General features: G+C 48.9%; 1 protein-coding gene across 1 annotated transcript in view; it reads right to left on the bottom strand.

The window, feature by feature from the left end:
* Window positions 1–25,475, bottom strand: part of STX18 (syntaxin 18) — a 115,639-nt gene that overhangs the window by 35,010 nt on the left and 55,154 nt on the right. The window contains exon 2 of the mRNA XM_055434174.2: window positions 8,300–8,367. Within this exon, the coding sequence (XP_055290149.2) occupies window positions 8,300–8,367 (68 nt within the window). The remainder of the gene's footprint in view (window positions 1–8,299; window positions 8,368–25,475) is intronic.

Raw genomic sequence — 25,475 nt, 5'->3', positions numbered from 1 at the left:
GGAAGATCCCCTGGAGGAGGGCATGGCAACCCATGAGAATCCCCACGGACAGAGGAGCCTGGTGGGCTACAGTCCATGGGGTTGCAAAGAGTCGGACATGACTGAGTGGCTGAGCATAGCACACCCTTAGTCCCTGAATATCTGTGCTGTCCACACTGCTCCCTTGGTGAGTTCGGCTAGACTAGTGGGATTTTGTTGTTGTTAGTTTTACACTGACAAGTCCCAAATTTATATCTTCAGCCTGAACCTGTCCTCGAACTTGAGATGCATATCTAACTGCTGGCTCAGTAGCTCTATTCAGATGTTTAATCTGTATTGCAAATATGCCCCACACTGAGCCCGCAGCCACTCCCAAGCCTGCTTCCCACTTGTGTTGCGGGCAATTCCATTCCTTCTAGCTGCTCAGGCCTCAAACCTGGGGTCATCCTGGCACCTCTTTTTCTCAGTTCACAACTAATCCATTAACAAGTCTCATTGGCTCTACCTTCAAAACACTTCCAGAATTTGACCTCTTGTTATCCCACCCTCTGCTAACCCCTCTGGGCCATGTCACTAGGATCCCAGGGCTGGACCATAACTGCAGCCGCCCAGCTGGTCTGTTGTGTCTGGCGAGCTCCTCCTCTGATGATTCAAGTGTACTAGCCTTACTGCTCCTGTTACACAGTCAGTCAGATCCTATCAATCCTCTGTACAGATATCCAGTGCTTCCCACCTAAGAGCAAAAGCCAAGGCCCTTACAAGAGCTGCACGAGCCTTAAGGCAACTCACAAGCTCTGGCTCCTGCCCTCTCTGGGCTTATCTTCAGTTGCCCACCTCCCCCTGCTCCAGCCACACTGGCCTCTGTGCACTTCCTGGAAGACTACAGCCGTACCCCTGCACCAGGACGTACACTAGCTGGCTGTCTTCTCCTTTGGGGATGTCCTTTCCCTGGATGAGATCTCTATGAACTGACTGCTTACTTCTTGCAGGTGTTTACTCGAAGTCCCTGCATCTTACTAAGTACTTCCCTAAGCTACCTTTATACACTTGTATCCACCCTGACAGTTTCTATTTTCCCTTCTCCACTCCCCCTAAAAACATTACTGAGCTCCAACATTCTATGTTTTACTCATTTTGCTTCTTTTCTATCTTCCCCTCCAAAATACACATTCCATAAAGGTGGGGGTATTTGTCTGTTTGTTCACCGCTATAACTCCATCACCACCAGCAATCCTAGGATTTAGTAGGCTGATAAATCAATGGATCAATAACCAACTACTTTCAGAATGACCTCACTTAGTGCCTGAGGCCAATGTAAGAAGCCTGACACACAGCTATAGCTGTGCTCCTTAACAGGTCCCTCCTGGTCTGATTGCACCCCTTCCCCTAAGACCTGCAGACACCCCACTTCCAGAGCCTCCCCTGGAAATACGGAGGTACAGAGGCCCCGGGAATGTGTCCCTCCTAGGACAGGCTCCCAAGAGAAGAGGGAGGAGTAAGCCTGGGGCTCTCCTCAGGGCCAAGCAGGAGGCCAGTCTCCTCTCCTCCCCTCCCTCGGTACAGCACCCCCCCCAACACCCCCAAACCCAGCGTCCACACTTTCTGGGTGAGCACTGGAAGGAGAGAAGGCAGCTGGTAGGCTCTAGGGGAAGGGATGGCCTCCCCTCGGTGAGAGACGGGCATTTCCCTAACCCCCAGCCCTCCGCAGTGACTTGTTTTCTTAATTAATTTGGCTTAACACGGTAATCCTGACAGAAATGTGCTCTGACGAGGAAGACCCCAGGGAGGGGAAGGGGGGCAGGGGCCGGGCAAGCAGGCTCATCAGCCCTCCCCGCAACTTGCCAGTCTGGCGGAGGAGGACGCAGAGCTGTGAGCACGGAGAGCTGTGAGCACAGGGTCGCAGTCTGTGCGGCCCCTCAAGAAACTGGCTCACCGGAAACTGGAAACGGAAACGGAGGCTAACGGGGTCAGGGGTAGATAAATGAGACCGGTGCTCACTTCCTAGTGACGAGACACCCCATGGACGTAGTCAATCTATACAACGACCAATTTCAGGAACGTGAGATTGATGTCCTCCTTCTCTATTTTGACTTAATGGAATGTCAGCTCAGTGAAACTGAAAAGGTCTAAAGGTTAATTTGGTAAAACTGATTATACTCAACTAAAAGGTGATGTTCCTTTAGGATACATTATATATTAACCTTTAAAATTGGAAATTGCCAGTATTCTAGTAGTAATAACGACAGAAACCAAGAAAGTTTTGTTGCCAGGATATTGAGGAAAAGGTCTATCTACCAGAAGTGGAGAAATTATTTTTAATTAAAATCATTCAAGAGATCTAGCCAGAGGCTACTTAGGTTGCTTGCTGTTCTGTTTTAGTAAAATGTCATTATTTTTAAAAAAAATTAAATGGGTCAATAAAGTCTGAGTTCTACATTATGGGAAAAATTATAACTTCCTAATTATGTCAAACTAAAAGATGCTTACTCCTTGGAAGGAAAGTTAAGACCAATCTAGATAGCATATTAAAAAGCAGAGATATTACTTTGCCAACAAAGGTCCATCTAGTCAAGGTTATGGTTTTTCCAGTGGTCATGTATGGATGTGAGAGTTGGACTGTGAAGAAAGCTGATCGCTGAACAACTGATGCTTTTGAACTGTGGTGCTGGAGAAGACTCTTTGAGAGTCCCTTGGACTGCAAGGAGATCCAACCAGTCCACTCTAAAGGAGCTCAGTCCTGGGTGTTCATTGGAAGGACTGATGCTAAAGCTGAAGCTCCAACACTTTGGCCACCTCATGCGACAAGTTGACTCACTGGAAAAGACTCTGATGCTGGGAGGGATTGGGGGCAGGAGGAGAAGGGGACGACAGAGAATGAGATGGCTGGATGGCATCACCGACTCGATGGAGGTGAGTTTGAGTGAACTCCGGGAATTGGTGATGGACAGGGAGGCCTGGTGTGCTGTGATTCATGGGGTCACAAAGAGTCGGACATGACTGAGCGACTGAACTGAACTGAACATAGCCTTGTGGATCTGAAAGCAATATTTCTCTCAATTCCACGGTCATACTTTATCCAAAGTGTTCCCAGTGAGGCAGGAGATAGATGGGTCCACCAGGGTGAATAGCTGGAGTCCTTTCCCGACACTTCAAGATGACAATAGCAGGACAATAGGGAGAGGAGGCTGGGCCCTGCCCAGATAAAAGACAAGAGACCACAGATTTCTCAAAGTCAAGGAGACCTTCCCGACTAGAAAACTCCTTTGCGGTCAAAAGGGGAGGCCTATGGGTCAAGGGTACCCACAGGCCTCTTCACTGGAATCCATCTTGGCTGTGAGATGCACGTGCATACATGGGAGGACGTGGAGATGCACCAAAGGCAGACTCAGAGCCAGCGGAAAATGACTGGCCAAAGGAAATCTGGAAGAAATGCCCCACAGAAGTGATTTCAAGCACCGCGAGGGTGGGACACTTCTGAGTCCACCCACGTGTCTATCCACAGGGACTCCCTCCTAATAAACACCTTCCTTGTTTCACTACTTCCGCCTTTGTGGGAATTCTTTCCTGCAAAGCCAAAGGGTCAGGGCTCTGTCACTGGCCACTGGTCTAGTGGCTAGGATTTGGCATTCTCAATGCTTCGGCCTGACCTCAGTCTCTGGCCGGAAACCCAAACTTTGCTTCAAACCACTGAAGAGCAGGAGGAGAAGGGGATGACAGAGGATGAGCTGGTTGGATGGCTTCACCGACTCAACGGACATGGGTTTGAGTAAACTGCGGGAGTTGGTGATGGACAGGGAGGCCTGGTGTGCTGCAGTTCATGGGGTTGCAAAAAGTTGGACAAGACTGAGCGACTGAACTGAACTAAACTGAAGAGCAAGGCCACCAGAGATCACTAGGAACAGGCCACAGCCAGCACCCTGCACTGGGAGGCACAGCAGTACACACCTGTGGGAGAGAGAACGTGCTGGGAGAAGATAAGGGTGGCCCTTCTTCCTCTGGAGACAATGCAGGGTGTGTGTGTGTGTGGGGAAATGCTTATTACCTAGTCCTCCTGTTTCTCCCAGAGAATCCACACCTCTCGTGACACCCTCCCTCCCTCCCTCCTCAGTCTCCTCCCTCCTGCCCCTCCCTTGGGGCAGGGATTTCTCTGCCTGTCAGCCTGGCAGAAGGACCTGAGCAGGGAGGGAGCAGGCATCCAGCCACGGCTCCTCTCTCTCCTCTCTCTGGGATCTCCCTGTTTACTGGCAGCAGCGGTTCTGCTCTGATCCTTCTCTCGTGTGCTCTCAGGGGCCTCTGTGCTCTCTGTGCTCTGGGCTGTGACCGCTCCGTGGCACTAACGGCTGAGTGCACCTGTCTAATTCAGGGGCCTTCAGCAAGGCCACCCGCCCGCAGATCTCACCTACGCTGCCACCCTAGATTTCACTGGTGAGCAAGCTTTGACTATGTCCATCTGCGTCATGCCGATTTGACTTCAGCATCCTCTCTCTTTCCCTCCCTCCTCTCTCTGGCAGGAAACAGAGGTGCTTTCTTTTTTTTTAAAATAATTTTACTTATTTAAGGCTGTGCTGGGTCTTCACTGTTGCTCAAGCTTTTCTCCAGGGGAGGTGATCAGGCCTCTCATTGTAGTGGCGGAGCACAGGCTGCAGGGTTTGCGGGCTTCAGTAGCTGCAGCACCGGGGCTCAGCGGTCATGGCTCCCGGGCTCTGCAGCACAGGCTCAGTAGTTGTGGCACATGGGCTTAGCTGCTCCGCATCACGTGGAATGTTTTCGGATCAGGGATCGAATCCGTGTCTCCTGCATTGGCAGGCAGATTCTTTGCCACTAAGCCACCAAGGGAAGCCCTGAGAGGTGCTTTCTTTATCAAATGGCCACTGACTCACCTGCACCACAGGTTAAATGGGGTTCCAATTCAATAACCATTCACCAAGGGACTTCCATGTGCCAGGAACTCTCACACCCATCTCATTCAGTCTTCATAAGAACATTGCATGTATGTGTGCTCAGTCATGTCCGACTCTTTTCAACCTATTGACTGTAGCCCGCCAGGCTCCTCTGTCCATGGGATTCTCCAGGCAAGAATACTGGACTGGGTTGCCATTTCCTCCTCCAGGAGATCTTCCCGACCCAGGGATCAAACCTGCATTCTCCTGTGCTTCCTGCACTGGCAGGAGGATTCTTTACCCACTGAGCCACCTGGGAAACTCCTTATCCACATTATCCACACTTTATTTAAAAACAAACGAAAACCAAAGCACAAATATCTGAAATGAGCTGTGTATACTTACATGACTAATGCTTGGTGGAGCTGGGACTATAACTCAGGTGTGACTGACCCCAAAGCCCTGCTCTTTCAGAGGGGCCAAAACAGGGGCAGGAGCGAAACTCAGAGTCCTCTGGCTACTGATGAAGTGCAACTGGGATGAGGACTCAGTGGGGTGATGGCCCGTCAAGACTCAGGAAGCCTCAGGAGCACTAGTTGTGCTGACGCGGTAGCCACACAACCACTGCCCAGACAAGAGTGGAATGGGCCCCGGGGCCCCGTGCTCCCTCCCAGCGTGTGCTGCCTCAGTAGCTGGGAAATGGGGAGGCCGAGGCCAGCTGCCCGCTGCCCTGAGAAACATGCAGACTCGGAGCAAGTCCATGCCGTGCTGCTCTGGGAACACTGATAGGCAGTGTTGTGGAGCTGATCTGTGCTGTTTGAGGAGAAATGTCTTAATCCCACCCCTATAGTCAAAAGTTTAAAAACTACTGCAAAGTTACAGAATAGCTGCTTTATACAATAATCTTTTTATAAATCCACTGCTTTTTTTTCTTTTCTGCACAGCATTTCAACTGTACCGTCTTGTCTGAATCTAACTAATTAGGCAAGTGACCATCACTCTGGTTATTTAGAGCAGGACTCCTCAAAGGTTTTCTGAAAAGGGCCAGAGTATAAATATTAGACTGTGAGGGCCATACAGCCTGGGCACAACCGCTCAGCTCTGCTGCTGAGGTGTAAAAGCAGCCATCCATACATAACATGCAAATGAATGGGCATGCTGCTGTTCCAATAAACTTTATTTATGACACCAAAAATTTGACTTCATTTAATTTTCTTATGAGATAAAATATTATGATTATTATTACTCTCCCCATAGCCATTAAAAAATGTAAGAACTATTCTCAGCTCAGAGGCTGTACAAAAATAGGCAGTGAGCTGGACTTGGCTTATAGGCTGTGGTTTGCTGACCCCTGGTTTAGAGGAAGACATTGCCTTCTACAAGTTAAGTGAATTTCTCAGGTTCGCATGGCTAATAAGGAGACAGAGTAGCTTGAACTAAACCAACGTTTAAAGCATTCACCTTAGATGGATGCCTTTTGAAGGCAAAGGGAAGTTAATAATGGATTTCCATGAGAGATTTGCACGACCACTTATGTAACCTAAGCTGTCAAGTACTAAAGAAAGGAGCTGGAAAATGATAGGCTTACACCAGTTTTGTTAAGTTTTCCAAAACAACAGTCGCTTCCATCTGTACAGACTATAAAATTAACATCTGATGTACATACATACCTTTAGAAATAAAATTTATACTGCCATCTAGTGTTGACCAACTATTTTAACTGAGAACTTTAAAATAAGGTTTACTCGGTATGAAGCACTAGAATAATAATTTTACCATATTCCAAAATTATGTAAATGAAATACACTCAAAAGCATAAAGCAGACAGAGTGATAGAGATTATTTAAAACTCACCTGGGGCATAATTATTTTCTCTGTTAAAAAACTGATATGAAATATTTCCATTTTTCAATATATTGATTAAAGTCCTTTTATAAATTCAGAAGATTTATTCCATATTTTCTAACTGTGTGACAGGAAGGCTTCCAAAGGGCAAAACCCCTTGTTCTATAATGATGAAATCCTAAACAGATGCTTCTAATGATGTCATTTCCTGTGTCTAGTCCAACTTTTCCACTGCTTAGGCACTACAGTTGAAGCTGAATCCTATGGGAGATATGCCACACTAAAGCCGGGTACAAACAGAGGTCAAGGAAGAGCAGGAGGCAAGGCATTTGCACTGCGGTACAGTCCTAAGTCTACTGAGAGCTGTAGTCCAGTCTAGAAGTCCTTTTGGAGGTCGCAATCAAAATGCTTTTTGTTTTTAAAAATCAACCTAACAAAAGCCCTCAGGGAGGAGAGAGTTCTCATCTCTCCAAATGGCATTTTTATGTGACTGGCGTGATCTCTTCATTTGATCAGTTCAGTTCAGTCGCTCAGTCGTGTCCAACTCTTTGTAACCCCATGAATCACAGCATGCCAGGCCTCCTTGTCCATCACCAACTCCCAGAGTTCACTCAAACTCATGTCCATCAAGTCGGTGATGCCATCCATCCATCTCATTCTCTGTCATCCCCTTCTCCTCCTGCCCCCAATCCTTCCCAGCATCAGACTCTTTTCCAGTGAGTCAACTTGTCGCATGAGGTGGCCAAAGTATTGGAGTTTCAGCTTTAGCATCAGTCCTTCCAATGAACACCCAGGATTGATCTACTTTAGAGTGGACTAGTTGGATCTCCTTGCAGTCCAAGGGACTCTCAAGAGTCTTCTCCAGCACCACAGTTCAAAAGCATCAATTCTTCGGCGATCAGCCTTCTTCACAGTCCAACTCTCACATCCATACATGACCACTGGAAAAACCATAGCCTTGACTAGACAGACCTTTGTTGGCAAAGTAATGTCTCTGCTTTTTAATATACTATCTAGGTTGGTCATAACTTTCCTTCCAAGGAGTAAACATCTTTTAATTTCATGGCTGCAGTCAGCATCCTCAGTGATTTTGGAGCCCCAAAAAACAAAGTCTGACACTGTTTCCACTGTTACCCCATCCATTTCCCATGAAGTGATGGAACCAGAAGCCATGATCTTTGTTTTCTGAATGTTGAGCTTCAAGCCAACCTTTTCACTCTCCTCTTTCACTTTCATCAAGAGGCTTTTTAATTCCTCTTCACTTTCTGCCATAAGGGTGTATTCAGTGAGACACTGCCCCATCCTCTCTGCATGTTTCACAACATATATGGCACAAACAGAGCTGCAAACACATATGCGCCTCAGGGGACACTGCTGTGGGCCTGTGGTGACTTTAAGGACGTGGGATATGGCTGCACTTACCCTGGCTGGCAGAGCCCCTTTCTGCTCTGCAGATTTTCTTTCACTGTCAAACTGATCTTCCCCATTATAACCCGGAGTTAGTATAAAGTGAGGATGAAAACCTCGCAAGGAATATAGGTATGGCAAAGAACAGTCACCAAAATCATGATAAAAAAAAAAAACCAGACACTTACCTATAAGCATTAATATAATCTTTTCTGTGTTCCAGAAGAAAATCTCTCAGCTTGCCAATGTGCGAAATCTGTCATGGAAAGAAAGCAAATGGTTTATATGGATAAATACGTTACACCCACATGCAACCAATTTTAAATGAGAGAGTGGAATGCTCTCTCTTCAAATCTTCAAAAGATTCTGAAGCTACAAACTGGACACTTCTGATTTGAGACTCCTGCATAATCACTGACTTGTCAGTCACCCGCGTTCCTGGGCCTCGGTCTCCTGCTTGAGTCACAGAGCACAACAGTTAGAGGGAGGAGGAACCGAGAGCAATGAAGACAGGACGAAGGGCCTTTGGGACTCTGTGTGATAACACACGTCTGGTAACCGCACAGTGTGTGCCTGACAAAGGCCAGTTCCCTTCCTTAAGTGTTTTCCACCTAAAATTCTACAGACATCATTCCTTCGTTCTAGGGGATGGATTCTAAGGCTGGAGCTATACAGTTTATAAACAGGGTCCATGCAGAGCAGCAGAATTAAACAGAAGATCCGGGAGCAGCGGTGTTTCCCCACACAGCACATGTCCATCTTCTCCACTTCTGTGGATGAGCAGAGAGGACACAAAAGTACAGGGGACTGAACTCCTGACGGCTCATTTCTCGTGCTAAAGCCCCTACCATGTGTCAGGTTCTGTGTGTGGAAGGAGGGATTAAGAAACAAAACAACAAGAGGTAGGAAGAGACCTGGGATCATGGTCGACATGGACAACAGCGCTTCCAGAAGGAGAGAATGATTAGCTAAGCCGGTGGCCCACGCGGTCCTTTGACCACGGCTCACGCTCGCTTCCTCCTAATGCCCTTTGTATTTATTCCAAACACACACAGCCCCAGTCTCGAAGGATCTGCTGAACTTTCATCTTTTGCATGAAAGGTCTTCTGTCAAGGCCAACTCAGGCCAATTTTCGCTCCGCTCTGAACTTAAAAGCACGTCTGCATCCCACCCACTGATCACTCGGCTACACATGGCCACATGCACTGGCTTCACTTTTGCGCACACGCCTCTTTCTCAGGGGTTAGGAACCATGTGAGGAGGGGGCTGCCCAGCTTCTCCCACGGCCCTACGCACAACATGGAGCCCAGGGTGGGGTCAGTCAGTACTTGCAGACTGAGTAAACGTCTAAATGCAAAAACAGTATTTACCAGTAAAGAAACATTCAGCGATTGTCTGGGGATAGGTCAGTCGGGGTTCAGCTACATTTCCCAGGGTCTAGACTAAGAACAAATACGGTTCAGAAAAGCACCCTCAGGCATCTTAAGGGCATGAATGAAAGAAAAAAATGAACTGTGGCCACATATTCATTTATTTACCAGATTACAAAGATCACTGAGACTGTTCGGCAACTCTGGCTCCATGAGGAACCTCCACATGCACACACGATCTCCTTCCTCCCCAGCAGCCCGTCGTGGGCACTGGCGTCACTGTGCTCGCAGCCAGGCTGGGAATGTGACCCTCGCAGAGGCTACGGGCCTCGTGCACGGTTGCACGGTTAGTGTCTGGCGTGGGTTGGAGGCAAGCTGAGGACTCTCTTGAGTTCATTTGGCCTGTCTTCCACTAAGCCACAGCTGCCTGCTTCATCCTCTTATTCCAATTTTCCACTTACGCTGCATTTTAAAATCTGACTTTTAAGACTGTTGGGAAACAAATTTAGGAGATGTGCAAACTATACCACATATGAGATATAATCAAATTAACTCTCCTGTTTAATATGCTTCAGTGGTTCCCAGCATCAGGGTCAGGGTCCTCAATGCTAGGAAAGATTTAAGGTCAGGAGGAGAAGGGGGCGACAGAGGATGAAATGGTCGGATGGCATCACTGACTCAACGGACAGGAGTTTGAGCAAACTCCGGGAGGTAGTGGAGGACAGGGAGGCCTGGCGTGCTGCAGTTCATGGGGTCACAAAGAGTCGGACACGGCTGAGCCACTGAACGGCAACAACAAGCAACAATGGTTCCCATTCCCTTCCCCAAGCCCTGCCTGCAAGGGGCCAGGTCAGCAGTGCCAGTGAGTAGGCAACAGGAGGGGAGGGGCAGGGCACTGGGGAGGCGTGAATTCTGGTTATCGAACACCCTGCAGCCAAAGGAAGCATCTCTCCCAGTCGACTTGCCAGAGGGCAGCTAATTGTCATCTCTATGCCTAATCAGTGGGGTCAAGTCCAAGCCCCAAATGCAGCACTCGCGGCCCTTCACAGTGCAGCCAGAAGTCCCGAGGGGCCTCAGTCCTGCCACGCTCCCCACCGACCACAAAGACGCCTCCTTACCGACTAGCTTCCCTTCACCAGAGAGCAAGCTCCTAGAGGGCAAAGGGTCCTCCCCCTTTCCTCAGAGCCCGTCAGGCACAAAAACTTTCACTGGATGTTGAATAGATAGTGGGTACTGAATAATGTGGGCTTCCCATGTGGCTCAGTGAAGAACCTGCCTGCCGATGCAAGAGATGCAGGTTCGATCCCTGGGTCTGGAAGATCCCCTGGAGGAAGAAATGGCAACCCGCTCCAGTATTCTTGCCTGAAAAATCCTATGGACAGAGAACGGGCCACAGTCTCATGGGATCACAAAGAGCTGGGCACGACTAAGCGATTAAGCACACATGCACTGAATAATACCCTAAGGATTATCCCTACTTGGCAGGGAATGCTATATATCCTTCTCCCAAAGATGTCCTCTTATCCCCGGAACCTGTGAATTTATTATGTTACATGGCGAAGGGGAATTATTGTAGCAGAAGGTAATAAAATGCTCATCAGCTGAGTTTAAAATAGGGAGATTACCGTGGATTTATGTTGGAGTATCCGTGGAGGTAGGCCCTATATAACCACAGGGGCCTTAAATGGAGAACAAGGAGGCAGCAGAGAGAGTCAGAATGATGCAACGGGAGGACTCAACCCAACATTGCTGGCTTTCAAGACAGAGGAAGGGAGTCAAGGGATGAACGCCACGTCTGCATGCTGGAAAAGGCAACTTACTGGATTCTCCCCTAGCGTCTCCAGAAGAGAACAGAACCCTGCCCACACCCTGATCTCAACCTAGGGAGTCCCATTTTGGAGTTCGGACCCACAGAACAAGAACACAACACATTTTTGTCGTTTTAAGCCACTAAATTGATGGTAACTTGTTACAGCAGCAACAAGAAACTAATACACTGTGTCTCAGTTTGGGCTCCTATAACAAAATACCACAAAATACCAACAAACGTTTATTTCTCTCTGTTCTGGAGGTGGGGAAGTCCTGGCCAAGGTGGCAGCATATCTGGGGCCTGGGGAGGGCTCTCATCCTAATTTGTAGACAGCTGCCTTCTTGATGAGTCCTCGCAGGGTGGTCTTGCATCTTTTCCTCTCAGGACACTGACCCCATTCATGGGGTCCCTGCCCTCATGATCTAAGTAGGTCCCGAAGGCCTCAACTCCAAATACCATCCCACTGGCTGTCAGGGCTTCAATCCTGTGACGACACAAACATTCAGTCACAATGTGTCTGACACAGCATAAAGCCTTATCTGAAACAGGCTTTCCTTTTTTAAAGGCGTCACAATGTTTTCAATAAAGGTTTAAAATGTCCAAAGGAATCTACTACACAGTCGAGACAAAGAAGGCCCCCTCTTTAGGTCCCCCCTCCTGCATCTTTGGCTAGTTTCAGTCTACCAGGGTGGAATCGTGTGTGGGGGTGAGTGCCAGGAGCAAGAAGCCCCTACAGGCATCTCAGAAAACATGATTACAAGAAGTTTCACTTCAGTTCAGTTCAGTTCAGTCGCTCAGTCGTGTCCGACTCTCCGCGACCCCATGAATCACAGCACGCCAGGCCTCCCTGTCCATCACCAACTCCCGGAGTACACTCAAACTCATGTCCACAGAGTCGGTGATGCCATCCAGCCGTTTCACTTAAGGTGTAACAAATGTGATCCCTCTTTCTTAAGACAGGATACCTGGGATTTGCTTCAAAATAACATGGGGTGGAGAGTAATACCTGAAAGAGGGTCAGTCATGAGTTCACAGCTGAGGGTGGGTTGGTGCAGACTCCTTATACTGTCTACTGCAATATATACTTGATAGCTTTCTTAACAAAACATTATTTTAAAAAATCTCCCATTTTTCGCTCTCTCTTCACAAGTTTGGTGATTCTGAAATATAGATTTTCTGCTGCCAAACTAGTAATAACCCATACTTGAACGAGCAACTCAACCCCACCTCAAATCTCTAGCTAGTTTATTTCTAAATCAGTTCAGTCGCTCAGTCGAGTCCGACTCTCTGTGACCCCATGAATCACAGCACGCCAGGCCTCCCTGTCCATCACCAACTCCCGGAGTTCACTCAAACTCATGTCCACAGAGTCGGTGATGCCATCCAGCCACCTCATTCTCTGTCGTCCCCTTCTCCTCCCGCTCCCAACCTTTCCTAGCATCAGAGTCTTTTCCAGTGAGTCAACTCGTCGCATGAGGTGGCCAAAGTATTAGAGTTTCAGCTTTAGCATCAGTCCTTCCAATGAACTCCCAGGACTGATCTCCTTTAGAATGGACTGTTTGGATAATAGACTTTAGCAAATTTTTGCTTAAAATTCCACTTGAGAGGATCAATACTACTTAAAAAACAAAAACAAAAACACCCTACCAACCCCAAAACCTTCACTGAGAGTTTACTATGTGCCAGGCTCTACTCCAAGATCTCTGCATGCGTGAGCTCATGGAACTCTCCCAGCAACCCCGAGATGAGTAACGTCATCATGCCCATTTTAACAGGCAAGGAAACTGGGTCAGAGAGCTGATAAGTAATTTGCTCAGGGACACGTGGGGTGAAGCCTGGATGGAACCCAGTATTTGGGGTTATCAGAATGGAGTTCTTAACCCCCAAATTTACGCACAGATTCTTGGCAGGTAACAAGTTCAGGTTCTCAGTATCGTAGTCACCAAGGGGGATGCCTGGGAACTGAGAAAAACTCCCAGCGAGCAACGTCAGGCTGCTTTTTCCTTGTGTCTGCATTCAACAGTGCACTACACATCTGACGTCACCCCACAGTGATGGGCACTTACAGAGCACCCGCTGTGTGTGTGCCAGGCTGTGTGTGAAGTGCTTGCTTTGGGCTGGCATCGGCTCCCCTATAACCAATTGGATGAATTAGACATTGCCCCCATTTCTATTTTATAAACATGGAAACTGAGGCCCATGTGAGCTCACAGGCTACTAAGGGGCAGGACTGGCATGGATCACAGGTGTATATGACTCAAAGGCTAAGTTATTTATATTATATCATCAAAAGGTCAATAAACTGTTACAACTTAGCTTATTTAAGTTTGAGGCTTTTTTTTTTCCACAGAAATATAAACTGGGTTTCATGTGAGAGTTATTTACAGACACTGATTTTTAAAATGTTTTCAACTACAGTGGATACAGAAAGCTCTATAAGAGAGATTTTTTGGAATTTTTCCACAGGGAGCACTCATTTTAAAAGTCACTCAAAGTAGGAACATGCATATATGCAAAGCGAATGTTTTCCCCACTGAAGTCTCGTCCTCCAAGCCTGGCTGTTATTCGCAGTGTTGTCAACACAGGAGGCTTGGAACTGGCAAGTACTGTTGGGGTGCTGGGAGGAAGGCCCACAGACGTGTGCCAGGAACCAGGATGGTCACAGAGACTCGTGGTGCCACGGTGACTGCTCACCCTGAGTGCCAACCATCAAACTGCCATAAAAACACAGTTTAAACAAGGAATGAAGGCAACTTCCAGGGCTGGGTCTCTTCCCCGTGTCTGAGTTCATCTACCTCCACCCATAGTGCGGGGCACGGTATCAGCAGAGGAGCAGACTCCCGCAAAAGACTGTCGAGTTTGGGTGGAGCAGGGCAGACGGGAGAAATGGGTAAGAAATCCAGGGAGTTGGCTGAGCTTCTTGGTTCTCATCTCTGCTCAGTCTCTGCTTACTTCCTCTGAAAGGGACCCCAATGCACCCCTCATTAGGCTTCGAGGGACCCCAGCTGGATGAACTTCCTCTTCTGTCTCCCAACCCCTCCCTCACATGTCTGAGGGAAGAGGACTGACTGGGGTAGGGTCTGGAGAGGGCAGGGAGCAGGCTCCGCTTGCTCGCAGCCAGGCAGCAGAGAGTGTCTGCTCCAGCTTCACCCGCATCTGGCCACAAATCTACAGCCTGGTTCTCTGTTTGGCTTTTTCATGTTCTGACTGCTTATTTCTTTCAGGTAGCTCCAAAACTTGCTGGGGGAAAACGGGTGTTTTTAATAAACTCCCTAAACTCTTAACCTTTGCCAACTGAAATTTTGAGCAAGTTGCTTAATCTCCCTGAGCTTTACTACAAAGTGAGGGCAATAAACGTGATTCTTTAAAAGCAGAAGTAGCAGCACGAGTTAAGAGCGAACTCTATTACACACATGCTGTGTGGCAGGCACCAGTCTAAACGCTATGCGTCCACCAGCTCATTTGTTCACTCCTCCTGATAACCCCGTGGGACAGGTTTTGCTAGAATCCCACTTTACAGACGAGAAGACACTCAAGTGACGCATTTCATACAAATGGTTCAAAATAAACGGGGGACTGCGACGCCCAACCCAAGTACCTGTGTGCTTTCAGCCTCTGCAAGTCTGCCCATGGAGACAGCCCTACTGTCCCATCCGAGTGCAGGGTGTCTCGGAGGGCCGCCTTCATCACAGGGCACACAGAACGCTTTGCGATCAAAAGGACTCAATGCTGAGATGCACTGTTCAGGTCAAACGCGATGTCAACAGCTATGGGTCAGTGCGGAGCCAACAGCCACCCTCCAAGGCCTGCTGGGATCTGGCTTCTCCACAAAGCTGATACTCAACCAAGCAATTGTTTAAACTCCATTCTAAAACGACAGGCATTCATCTGGCCCATCCTTTTCTTTCTCTGAAGATAAACCAAGTTCATTTTTAAGTGACTGCATTTTAATAAGGCTCATTTCAAAAGTCATCAAGACACTGGACTTCCCCACACAGCACACCTACCACATAGACAGACTGACTATAAAACAGCAGCAGTGGTCCCAGTGCATCTGACAGGGAAAACCATTCTCACATCACCTGATGTCACACACAGAGCTTTTACTAGGAGAGACCAAACAAAAACACCCCAATGTATGCAGCCGTGAGACCTGCTCCCGCAGGCGAATGTGTGCTGTTGACAGGGACTTGGCCCCGGGGACTCAGCCCCATGGATGGTTGCCCACAAGCAGGCTGGTGAATGGGGTTGGAAAACCAAGGTTGCCCACAGCATGTACTTACGTAAAATATGTGAAATGCAGACCTAAAGCTGTATGCATACAGAGAGAGGCGTCTAAAAGACTGCTCATCAAAATATTGATGGCTGGGTGGTAAGGTTTAGAGCCTGTGCTTTTTCCTATTTATAAGACCTTTTCATACCTCATTACTTTTCTACAATTTGTATGTATAATCCTTGTAATCAGACAGAAAAGTATTTTTAAACAAAAACGTAAATCTTCCCACATCCTTCCCTAAGAGTGTATACGGACCCCTGAGACCCCCACGGGACCAAGTCACATTCTGTGAGGCCAGGGCATCACCGACTAAATGGACAGGAGTTTGAGCAAGCTCTGGGAGTTGGTGATGGACAGGGAAACCTGGCGTGCTGCAGTCCATGGGGTTGCAAAGAGTCAGACACAACTGAGCGACTGAACTGAACTGACTGAGGGCCCACCTGTCCTTCCTGACTTCTAGGGGTTCAGAGCCCTCTCCGATCCCCCAATCCCAGCTTCCTGACTCACTCCTACTCTGCTCATGCGGTACACCTCCCAAAAGTCTCTGCCGTTTCAGGCCAGGCTAACAACCCCTTGCAAGCACCCCTCTTTGAGTAATGTCAGCCTCTTGTTTCGAAATGTGTTCATGTCTCTCTGACGCAAGCTGCTCAGGCAAAAGCTTAGCCCAAAGCAGCTCTTCAGAAAACAATTTAGTGCTCCTAACACAGTAAGTGGGCTACATATTTTGTATTACCCACTAGATGGCAACACAAGTCTTGCAGCAGTAGAAATACTAGGAACTCTCAAAAATATCAGTTTTTTTTTTTTTCCCAAGGGCTTTACAATTTTCTCTGGTTCTGTACTTCTGATCTGGAATCAAAGGATTATTAAAGGTTAATTGTGTTGCTCAGGCTGAAGCTGAAATGACACTGTTTTGAAACAGACATGTGCACTTGGACAAGACCAAGGTTTTAAAACACCGCATTCCCGGCAGGTTGGACACAAAGGCAGCTCCCGGGCATGGCTGCCATCTGCCATCCCCCGAGGCGGTGGGCCCAGCTTTGTTTACGTGTGTCACCCACAGCACAGACTTGCTAGCTGCTCCTTCCTGGGTGTTTTGTGAACTACCCAGAGCAAGATAAGACTGTAAAACAAAAAACTCTGGTATAAAATGGAGGACGACTGCATTTTCACAGTAGGGAGAGTTCGGAGCAGTCACCGGTGTCTTTTGCAGATCACAGCAGCGGTTGGACTTGCACACCCCTCCCCGCCCCCCACAACCCCCTGATCTCTTCTGGCACTCACACCACTTCCAACAAAGACCTGATTGAGCATGAAACACTGAGTACCCATTTGCATAATGTGCCTCTGCAAGAAACAGCCATTGTTCAAGGTTAAAGAGACTCCAGTACGGCCTCTGGCATATTGTAAAAAGGTCCCCGTAACACAGAATCATTATTTTTTTTTAGTTCAATCAGTGGACACAGCTTACTGTTCAGTTTAAGTAGGCACCCAAAGGCACCATCGGAACAACCGCTGTTGTATAAATGTTTGCCCACCACTGATAAGCTGACATGACTTTTCACGGGGGTCATGTTCCCAAGTCTGATTTGGAGGCCCGCTAAACCAAATTCCGAATCCACTCCCTTCAGTCACGATTGAAAAGGGCCTCAATACCAATCACGGTGGAAGGTTCAGAACGGGCCGCAGCTCTGGAGCGCAATGACCCTCCTGAAGTCACAGTGGGGGCTGTCTGAGTCCTTGTGCTAGGGAAGCTCCCCATGACCAGTCACCCACAAAAGAGCCTGGCATAGCCACAGGCATTCCTTTGGTTTGGGGGTCACAGCAGGGAGGGTGTTAAGGGATTACACGTATGAACTGTGCCTTCTCGCTTTGTGTCCTTTCAGCAATGGTTTAGTCGTAAGCCGAGCCTCCTCCCATCACTCCCCGCCTAACTCCTACTGCTGGAGGCCACCCTTCAGCGGGCACAGGGCCTGCTGTGGGCAGCCGCTCTCGTCCTCGCACGAGCCACTCCTGAAAGCACGGTCCTGCCAGGATCTCTTCCCAAACCTCTGACAACCCTGCGTCACCTTCGTTCCTTGCTTCCTCCCACCTCTGCAAACCTCTGAAACTTCAGGAAGCTCAGCCCTGACGCATACTTGCTAAACCCACTCCTTCTGCCCACAGCTTAATGTACCATCTACAGAAAATCTGTCCACTGGCCCCCTGCCTCACTCCTGTGTCCTGAGGGTGAATCCAACTGTCCACTGCGTGTCCCACAGGTGTCTCAAAAGCCACGTGTCCCAAAGTCTGAGTCATCCAACCAGTCCCACACAACGCCCGCCCCCCCCCAACCCCGTCCCTGCCATGCTGACTTACTGGGTGTGACTTACAGGGAGAACCATGGCCTCCCTGTCCCTGCAAAGAGAAAGAGATTCCCAAGTTAGAAAACCCCAGAGCATTCTCTCTTTTTCACTCCACAAATTGAACCGGTCAGCCAGGCCTGTCCACTCCACTGGCTGAAGAACTGCCAGAGGAATGGGCGCCCAGGACCAGCTTCTCCTCCTGTTTCCCATGTCTACCGGGAGTCCAGACCCTCTAAACTTTTCCCAACCCAGCTTCCTCTTTCCACTTCCGCCCTGGGCACTACTACTATTCTCTCTGCCGGGAACATCTTTACCATCCACCAACCTTCCACTCAAATGTGCTGGGCCCACTTCAGTTCAGTCGCTCAGTCATGTCCGAATCTTTGAGACCCCATGGCCTGTAGCATGCCAGGCCTCCCTGTCCATCACCACTCCTGGAGCTTGCTCAAACTCATATCCATCAAGTCAGTGATGCCATCCAACCATCTCATCCTCTGTCGTCCCCTTCTCCCACCTTCAATCCTTCCCAGCATCAGAGTCTTTTCCAATGAGTCAGTTTTTTGTATCCGGTGGCCAAAGTATTGGGAGTTTCAGCTTCAGCTGAAGCCCAAGGAGGTTTTAAAATACAGCATTCTGACTTCATTTCCCACTTTCTCTGTATGATGCCTTCCGGGAGCCTTGCTGTAAGTGTCTGTTAGCTGAGTGTTATGTTGGCTGCATGTATATATGTTATACACATTACACACACACACACACACACACACACACGTGTATACAGTATAAATGTTAGTTCAATATATAAAGTGTTCTACCCCATTAGTCTGGGAACCTTATTAGAAAAAAAAAGAAAGAAGACAAAGCCGTTCTTGATCCGAGGAAACTGTCAGGTGTGCATATGTGCTCAGGCGCTCAGTCCTGTCTGACTCTTTATGACCCACAGACTGTAGCCCACCAGGCTCCTCTGTCCATGGGACTAAACCGGCAAGAATACTGGAGTGGGTTGCCATTTCCTCCTCCAGGGGATCTTCCTGATCCAGGGATCAAACCCAGGTCTCCTGCATTGCAGGCAGATTCTTTACCGCTGAGCCACCCACTGGTTAAACTCTAAGGAAACTCATCAGGAGTTAAATAACCCATTCTGGAATTTTTCTGAGAACCAGTACCAACCTTATTGGTTTGCAGTTTCCAGATTTCAGAGTGTTTTTTAGAGAGAGAGAGAGAGAGAGAGAGAGAAATCTTGTGCACGGAAGAGGAGAGAGGCCTGAAGAGCAGACGACAGGGATGGTCACACAGAGGGGCAGGGACAATTAACACTAGCTGAGGTGAATTCAGAGGTCTAATTCCTGATATTAGCAACTAATCTTCAAACAACCTGAAAGGTATTGTTTTCTAATATTAAGCCCTTGTCTCCTTTTAGGAAATCCAGAAATTTAAAAACTAAAATCTTAATGCTAATGACATAATGAACAAACTTAAAACAATTTCAAAAGTGGAGCAGCACCATAGGGCTTAATAACCCATGAAGCTCACTCTACGCAATTCCATTGTAAAACAGGCCTAGGACCCTTTACCTCAAGAAAGAGCAGAAACCTACCCCGTTCTCAACCTTTTCCTCATCAATCTCCCTGCCGCAGCTTTCTCTTTCCATCTCATGGTCTCCACGCTCACACTTTAACCTCAGGGCTTCCCTTGTAGCTCAGTTGGTAAAGAATCTACCGACAATGCAGGAGACCTGGGTTCGATTCCTGGGTTGGGAAGATCCCCCGGAGAAGGAAATGGCAACCCTCGCCAGTATTCTAGGCTGGAGAATCCCGTGGACTGTAGCCTGCCAGGCTCTTCTGTCCATGGGATCGCAAAAGTCAGACACGACTTAGTGACTAAACCACCAACCACCATCACTGACCACCAAACACATTCTTCTGGCTCCCCCAAAGTGCACTGAGGTAGCTTTGCTGGAGCACATCCTCCATTCCCAAAGCTTGGTCCACTCCCAGCCTATTTGACCCTCCTGTTTGCTCGCTGACACTCAAGAGTATAACCCTGCTCCACGTGCATGGAGGGAGCCCCTGCGTCTTCCAGGCCCTGGACGCCACTTCATAGGACACAGTTCTTTTTCACTCTGCTCGAGTGCAGCTATTGTGTGGCCCCTGTGAGGAGGGTCTTCTCACTTCTGTAAGCTACATGTCTTCAATCCCTTCTGGAATTCTTTACATGAAATCCACTTGTGGCTGCTGGTCATACTTATTAGTTTCTGAATGCAGGAATTTATTGGCCTCAAAAATCAAATGTGGTTCTGAGAACGGACTCAATGCTCTGTGTCAACAGGAGGTGGAGAGCAGGCAGAACCTTCACCTACACTCTTTCAGCCTCTGGGCTTCTAGTAATGCCACCTAAGAGGGTGTGCGGGCTTCCCAGGGGGGCTCAGTGGTAAAGAACCCGCCGGCCAATGCAGGAGACATAAGAGACACCGGTTCGATCCCTGGATCGGGAAGACCCCTTGGAGGAGGGTATGACAACCCACTCCAGTATTCTTGCCAGGAGAATCCCATGGACAGAGGAGCCTGGTGGGCTACAGTCCACGGGGTCACAAAAACTCAGACGTGACTGAGAGACTGAGCAAAGCACAGCAGCGAGAGGGTGTTCACTTTCAAGTCACTGAGTCAAACTGACTCACCATCAACTACAATCATTTTTTCACGAAGACCTATGTCTTCACTATATTCATATTTCCCCCCAGCCTCTTGCCATTTGCCATTCTGATCATTCTGCTACTAAAGACATCTGTTAACTAAAAATTATCAGTTTAAAAAATTGAATGAACATTGGGCTGAAGAAGAAGCACAGAGTTACAGACCCCTCCCAGTGGACAGCCATCTCAATGAGCCACAGACATCCTTGCAATCCAAATATTCAGTCCATTAAAAAAATGTTTCCTCGGGACTTCCCTCGTGGCCCAGCGGTTAAGACTCTGAGTTTCCAACGCAGGTGACACAGGTCTGATCCGTGCTCAGGGAACTAAGATCCCACATGCTGTGTGGCACAGCCAAAAATAAATAAATAACAGCACAACATTGTAAATCAACTATACTCCAATAAAATTTTAAAAAATGTTTCATCCACAAAAGCAGCACAGTGAGCTCTGCTAACTACCCTGTGAAATCAGATCTCCTCACCTGCAACTGATTCAAAAGTGCACAACAAGTCTTGGGGGGTGGGTGGGAGGGTAGGGGTCGTGCTTCGGGAATGTACTGGTTCATTATCACTAGTTTCTTTTCTGAGGGCTTGGAAACCTCCCTTTTATTTGTTTTCAATGAACAGGTTAAGAGCAGGTACGGGGCAAGCACATCAAGGAGGGAGGCAATGAGGGAGAAGGGAGGAGGGGAGGTGGCAGGACAGACGGGGAGCCCCGACCCAGGGCCGACGTGGCTTCGCACTGCTTTGCAGACCCCACCCCAAGCGCGGCTGGTCCGGAGGCTGTGTGCAGAGAGTGTGTGGGGAGGGCACGTGTCTTGTTCTCTCTCCACACTCTCTCCGCGGGGTAGTGCAAAGCATGAACTCCAGAGTCACACAGACCTGAGTTCAGACCCCAGCACCAGCCCTGACTACTGCGGCTCATTTAGCGTCTCTGAGCTTTAACCTCTGATTTGTAAACTTGAGACAGTAACTCAGCGTCGACAGTCTGACACTGTATCTGGCACAGAGCAGGTGCTCAGGTGTATTAGGTTCCGCCCCCCACCCCCCACCCCCGACTCCCTTTCATCATTGTCCGGGTCTTACCCATGAGGCCAGGTCTGCCTGGACGGGGGGCTGTCCTGGGGCAGCAGATGGAAAGGGAGACGGAGGAACCTGGGCCGTGCTAAAGGGTTATGGCCTTTAAGGTCATTCACAAAATCATTGGGCTGAGGAGAACAGAGAGCTGTGGAGTCAAAGAAAAGAAACTGGATTTGGCACAAATCCAGCACAAGTGGAGGACAGATGGTGGCAACACAGGTAGCTAATATTTACTGACTGCTTACTACATGCCAGGCATGGCTCTACGAGCTTCATGTATATCTAACAATGAAGGCAGGAGGAGAAGGGGACAACAGAGGGTGAGGCAGTTGGGTGGCATCACCGACTCAATGGACATGAGTCTGAGTGAACTCCAGGAGTTGGTGATGGACAGGGAGGCCTGGCGTGCTACAGTCCATGGGATCGCAAAGAGTCAGACACGACTGAGCAACTGAACTGAACTGAACTTATTTTAACTCTCCTGATGACCATGTGACATAGGTACTGTTACTATCCTCTATGAAAAGAAGCTGAGGCCCAGAGGGGTTATTTCACTGCCAAAGGCCCCACAATGAGCCTGTGACTTATCACGATTTGGACCCAGAGGGTCTGGCCGCAGAGCCCAACTTAAACTGCCAGGGTGGCAATGGGAGGCCCCCACGGGTACCGAGGTCAGGAGCAGAGAGTAGAGAGAGAAGTGGCAGGGACCACCTGACGCAGGTTCAACCCCAGGATGGCGGGGCACCTGGAAGGCCTTTCTCGAAAGCAGCTTGGAAACAAGTCCCGCCCTCCCTCGGGCACAACTGGCTCCTATAAAGGGCTGGCCGTGGACGAGCGCTCTGCTGCCCGTGTACTTGGGTGCCTCCAAAGTGGAGTGCACCTCACGGTGGCCTAACTTCTGAGCAGGGGGTGAACCTCATACACACCCACCCACACCCACATCCACGATCTACACGGTGTTTACAAAGCCCACCCTGGATCCCAACGTAGGCTCCTACACTAAGTTCTGCTCGTTCCGCCAGAACCAGGACGGGTGCTGTCTCTGCAGCTGTGCATCAGAGATGTGGCTGGTTTGAGGTTTTAAGAGCCACAGTGAGAGCCAAAATGCTTCTTCTCAAATGCTAGACTCACACTCAGTGAGGCAGGACTCTTCTTGCTGCAAGAGGCCCCAGGAAACCACTGAGGAGAGAGCAGCAATGCCCCCCCACCCTCACTGGGGCTTGCCCGTGCAGGCTGGACAAGAGGCACTGGTGAAACCAGCGTTTCTCCCCTGCCAAGCACGCGGAGCGAACTCCTGCCAGTTGGTTATCGGTGAGATGTGCCTCGAGGTTGCGGGCAGCTCCATCATCCCACCCACTCTCCTCTGAACCTTCTCTCCACTCTGTGGTCAAAGAAATTAACTGCGGCCCCAGTGCCCACCTCCCACAGCTGAAGAGGGGGCCTCCGACCGGCCTCTGGACTGGGTCTTGACACACTGGCCGTGAGTGTGAGGGAGGGCCCCCCTCCTCCCTTCCATCCGCCTACCAAACACTAACTGGGAAGTCAGTCCTCTACTTGAAATTTACCTACAACCTCTCTGACCTTGACAAGTAATAAACAATGTGTGCATGCTCAGTTGCTAAGTAGTCTCCAACTCTTTGCGACCCCATGGACTGTAGCCCACCAGGGCCCTCTGTTCATGGGGTGGGTTGCCATGCCCTCCTCCAGATGATCTTCCCAACCAAGGGATTGAACCCAGTCCCCCACATTGCAGGTGGATTCTTTACCATCTGAGCTGCCAGGGAAGCTCAGGAATACTGGAGTGGGTTCAGTTCAGTTCAGTCACTCAGTCAAGTCCTACTCTTTGCAACCCCATGGACTGCAGCATGCCAGGCTTCCCTGTCCACCACCAACTCAAGGAGCTTGCTCAAACTCATGTCCATCGAGTCGGTGATGCCATCCAACCATCTCATCCTCTGTCGTCCCCTTCTCCTCCTGCCTTCAATCTTTCCCAGCATCAGAGTCTTTTCCAGTGAGTCAGTTCTTCACATCAGTTGACCAAAGTATGGGAGCGTCAGCATCAGTCCTTCCAATGAGTATTCAGGATTGATTTTCTTTAAGATTGGCTGGTTTGATCTCCTTGCTGTCCAAGGGACTCTAACACCACAGCTCAAAAGCAAAAGCATCAATTCTTTGGCGCCCAGCTTTCTTTATGGTCCAATTCTCACATCCATGCAGGACTACTGGAAAAACCACAGCTTTGACCAGACAGACGTTTGTCGGTAAAGTAACGTCTCTGATTTTTAACATGCCGTCTAGGTTGGGCATAGCTTTTCTTCCAAGGCACAAGCGTCCTTTAATTTCATGGCTGCAGTCACCACCTGCAGTGATTTTGGAGCCGAAGAAAATAAAGTCTGTCATTGTTTCCACTGTTTAGCCATCTATGTGCCATGAAGTGATGGGACTGGATGCTATGATCTTAGTTTTAAATGAATGCTGAGCTTTAAGCCAGCTTTTTCACTCTCCTCTTTCACTTTCATCAAGAGGCTCTTTAGTTCCTCTTCGCTTTTTGCCATAAGGGTGGTGCAATCTCTGTTTCCAGCTTGAGTGGGTAGCCTATCCCTTCTCCAGGGGAATCTTCCCGACCCAGGAATCGAACTGGGGTCTCCTGCATTGCAGGTGGATTCTTCACCTGCTAAGCTACCAGGGAAGCCTGGGAAGCCCTTACATAGTACTTATTACATGTCAAGAAGAGCCCCAAGGGCTTTATCCAGATGACTCCATTCATCCCCGGTACAACCCTTCATGGGAAGCACCATCATTAGCTCCCTTTATGGGGGGCGGGTAGGCTCACCGACTGGCTCAAGGTTTCGCTAGCAGGTGACAGTGCAGGATTTGAAGCCAGGGGGTCCACTCGAGTGCCTGAACTCCTAATGTTTCCTGGCTCTTATTGTTGTTCAGAACTTTGACAAGACGAGTAAAGGGGAAAATGGTCCATCTATATTTGAGTTCCTCAAATTAAAATCTAAACTCTATCTTTAGCATTCCAGTTTGAGTTCCATTTTATAGGAGGGAGTTAAAGTATGTTTCATTTCATAAGTGGGCTTCCAGAAAGAGTTGTGAATTTCAAAGGTACAGGTCTCACTTTCAGGGGGCATGGATGCCTTTGAGACACTAACAAAAGCTACATGCCTGATCTGTTCCCTTAAGAAAATGAATTTTCCCACAGACGCAAAAGAAAACTTCCTGCCCACCGTTCTGAGTTTTAGAGGCTCCTGGCTCACTGGAGCTCAGGTTAAAACACAATTCAACAAACAAACAGACAAGCACAGGAGGGCACAACTCTTCTGTAAACCTCCTGTGCGTAAGAAAGCGCTTCCAGCTGGACACCTGGGACAGCTGCCGCCGTCCATCAGCAGAGTCTGTGTGCATGGTGGTCACAGTAACCCGGGAGGGGTGGGGGCGGCAGGGCGTGAGACCTGCAGGTACCAGGGAAAGACCGAGTATGCTGTCATGACCACTCACACGCTGGCTGCCTCCCAGCACGGAGCAAAGGCGGGACGGAAGAGAAGCACTCACTGAGCACGCCACCGTCAGATGAGATGCCATCAGCATCGGTGTTCACCACTGACCGTGCCGTCGCACAGATGACCTCGCTTAATTCTCCCCACACATGAGAAAACAGAAACTGAAGCACAGAGCTGTTAAGTACCTTGCCCAAGGTCACACAGCGAGCAAGCTGAAAAGCCAAGGTCCGTTACTTCAAAACAGGTTCCACAGCCTGTGATCTACGTCTCCAAGCTTAGGCTTTTC

The sequence above is a fragment of the Moschus berezovskii genome, chromosome 5, assembly GCF_049115385.1.
Source record: "Moschus berezovskii isolate FMDL1 chromosome 5, NW_MosBer_1.0, whole genome shotgun sequence".
Lineage (NCBI taxonomy): Eukaryota > Metazoa > Chordata > Mammalia > Artiodactyla > Moschidae > Moschus > Moschus berezovskii.
Note: the sequence above shows the minus strand (reverse complement) of the source record. Positions and strands in the feature narration are given on the sequence as shown.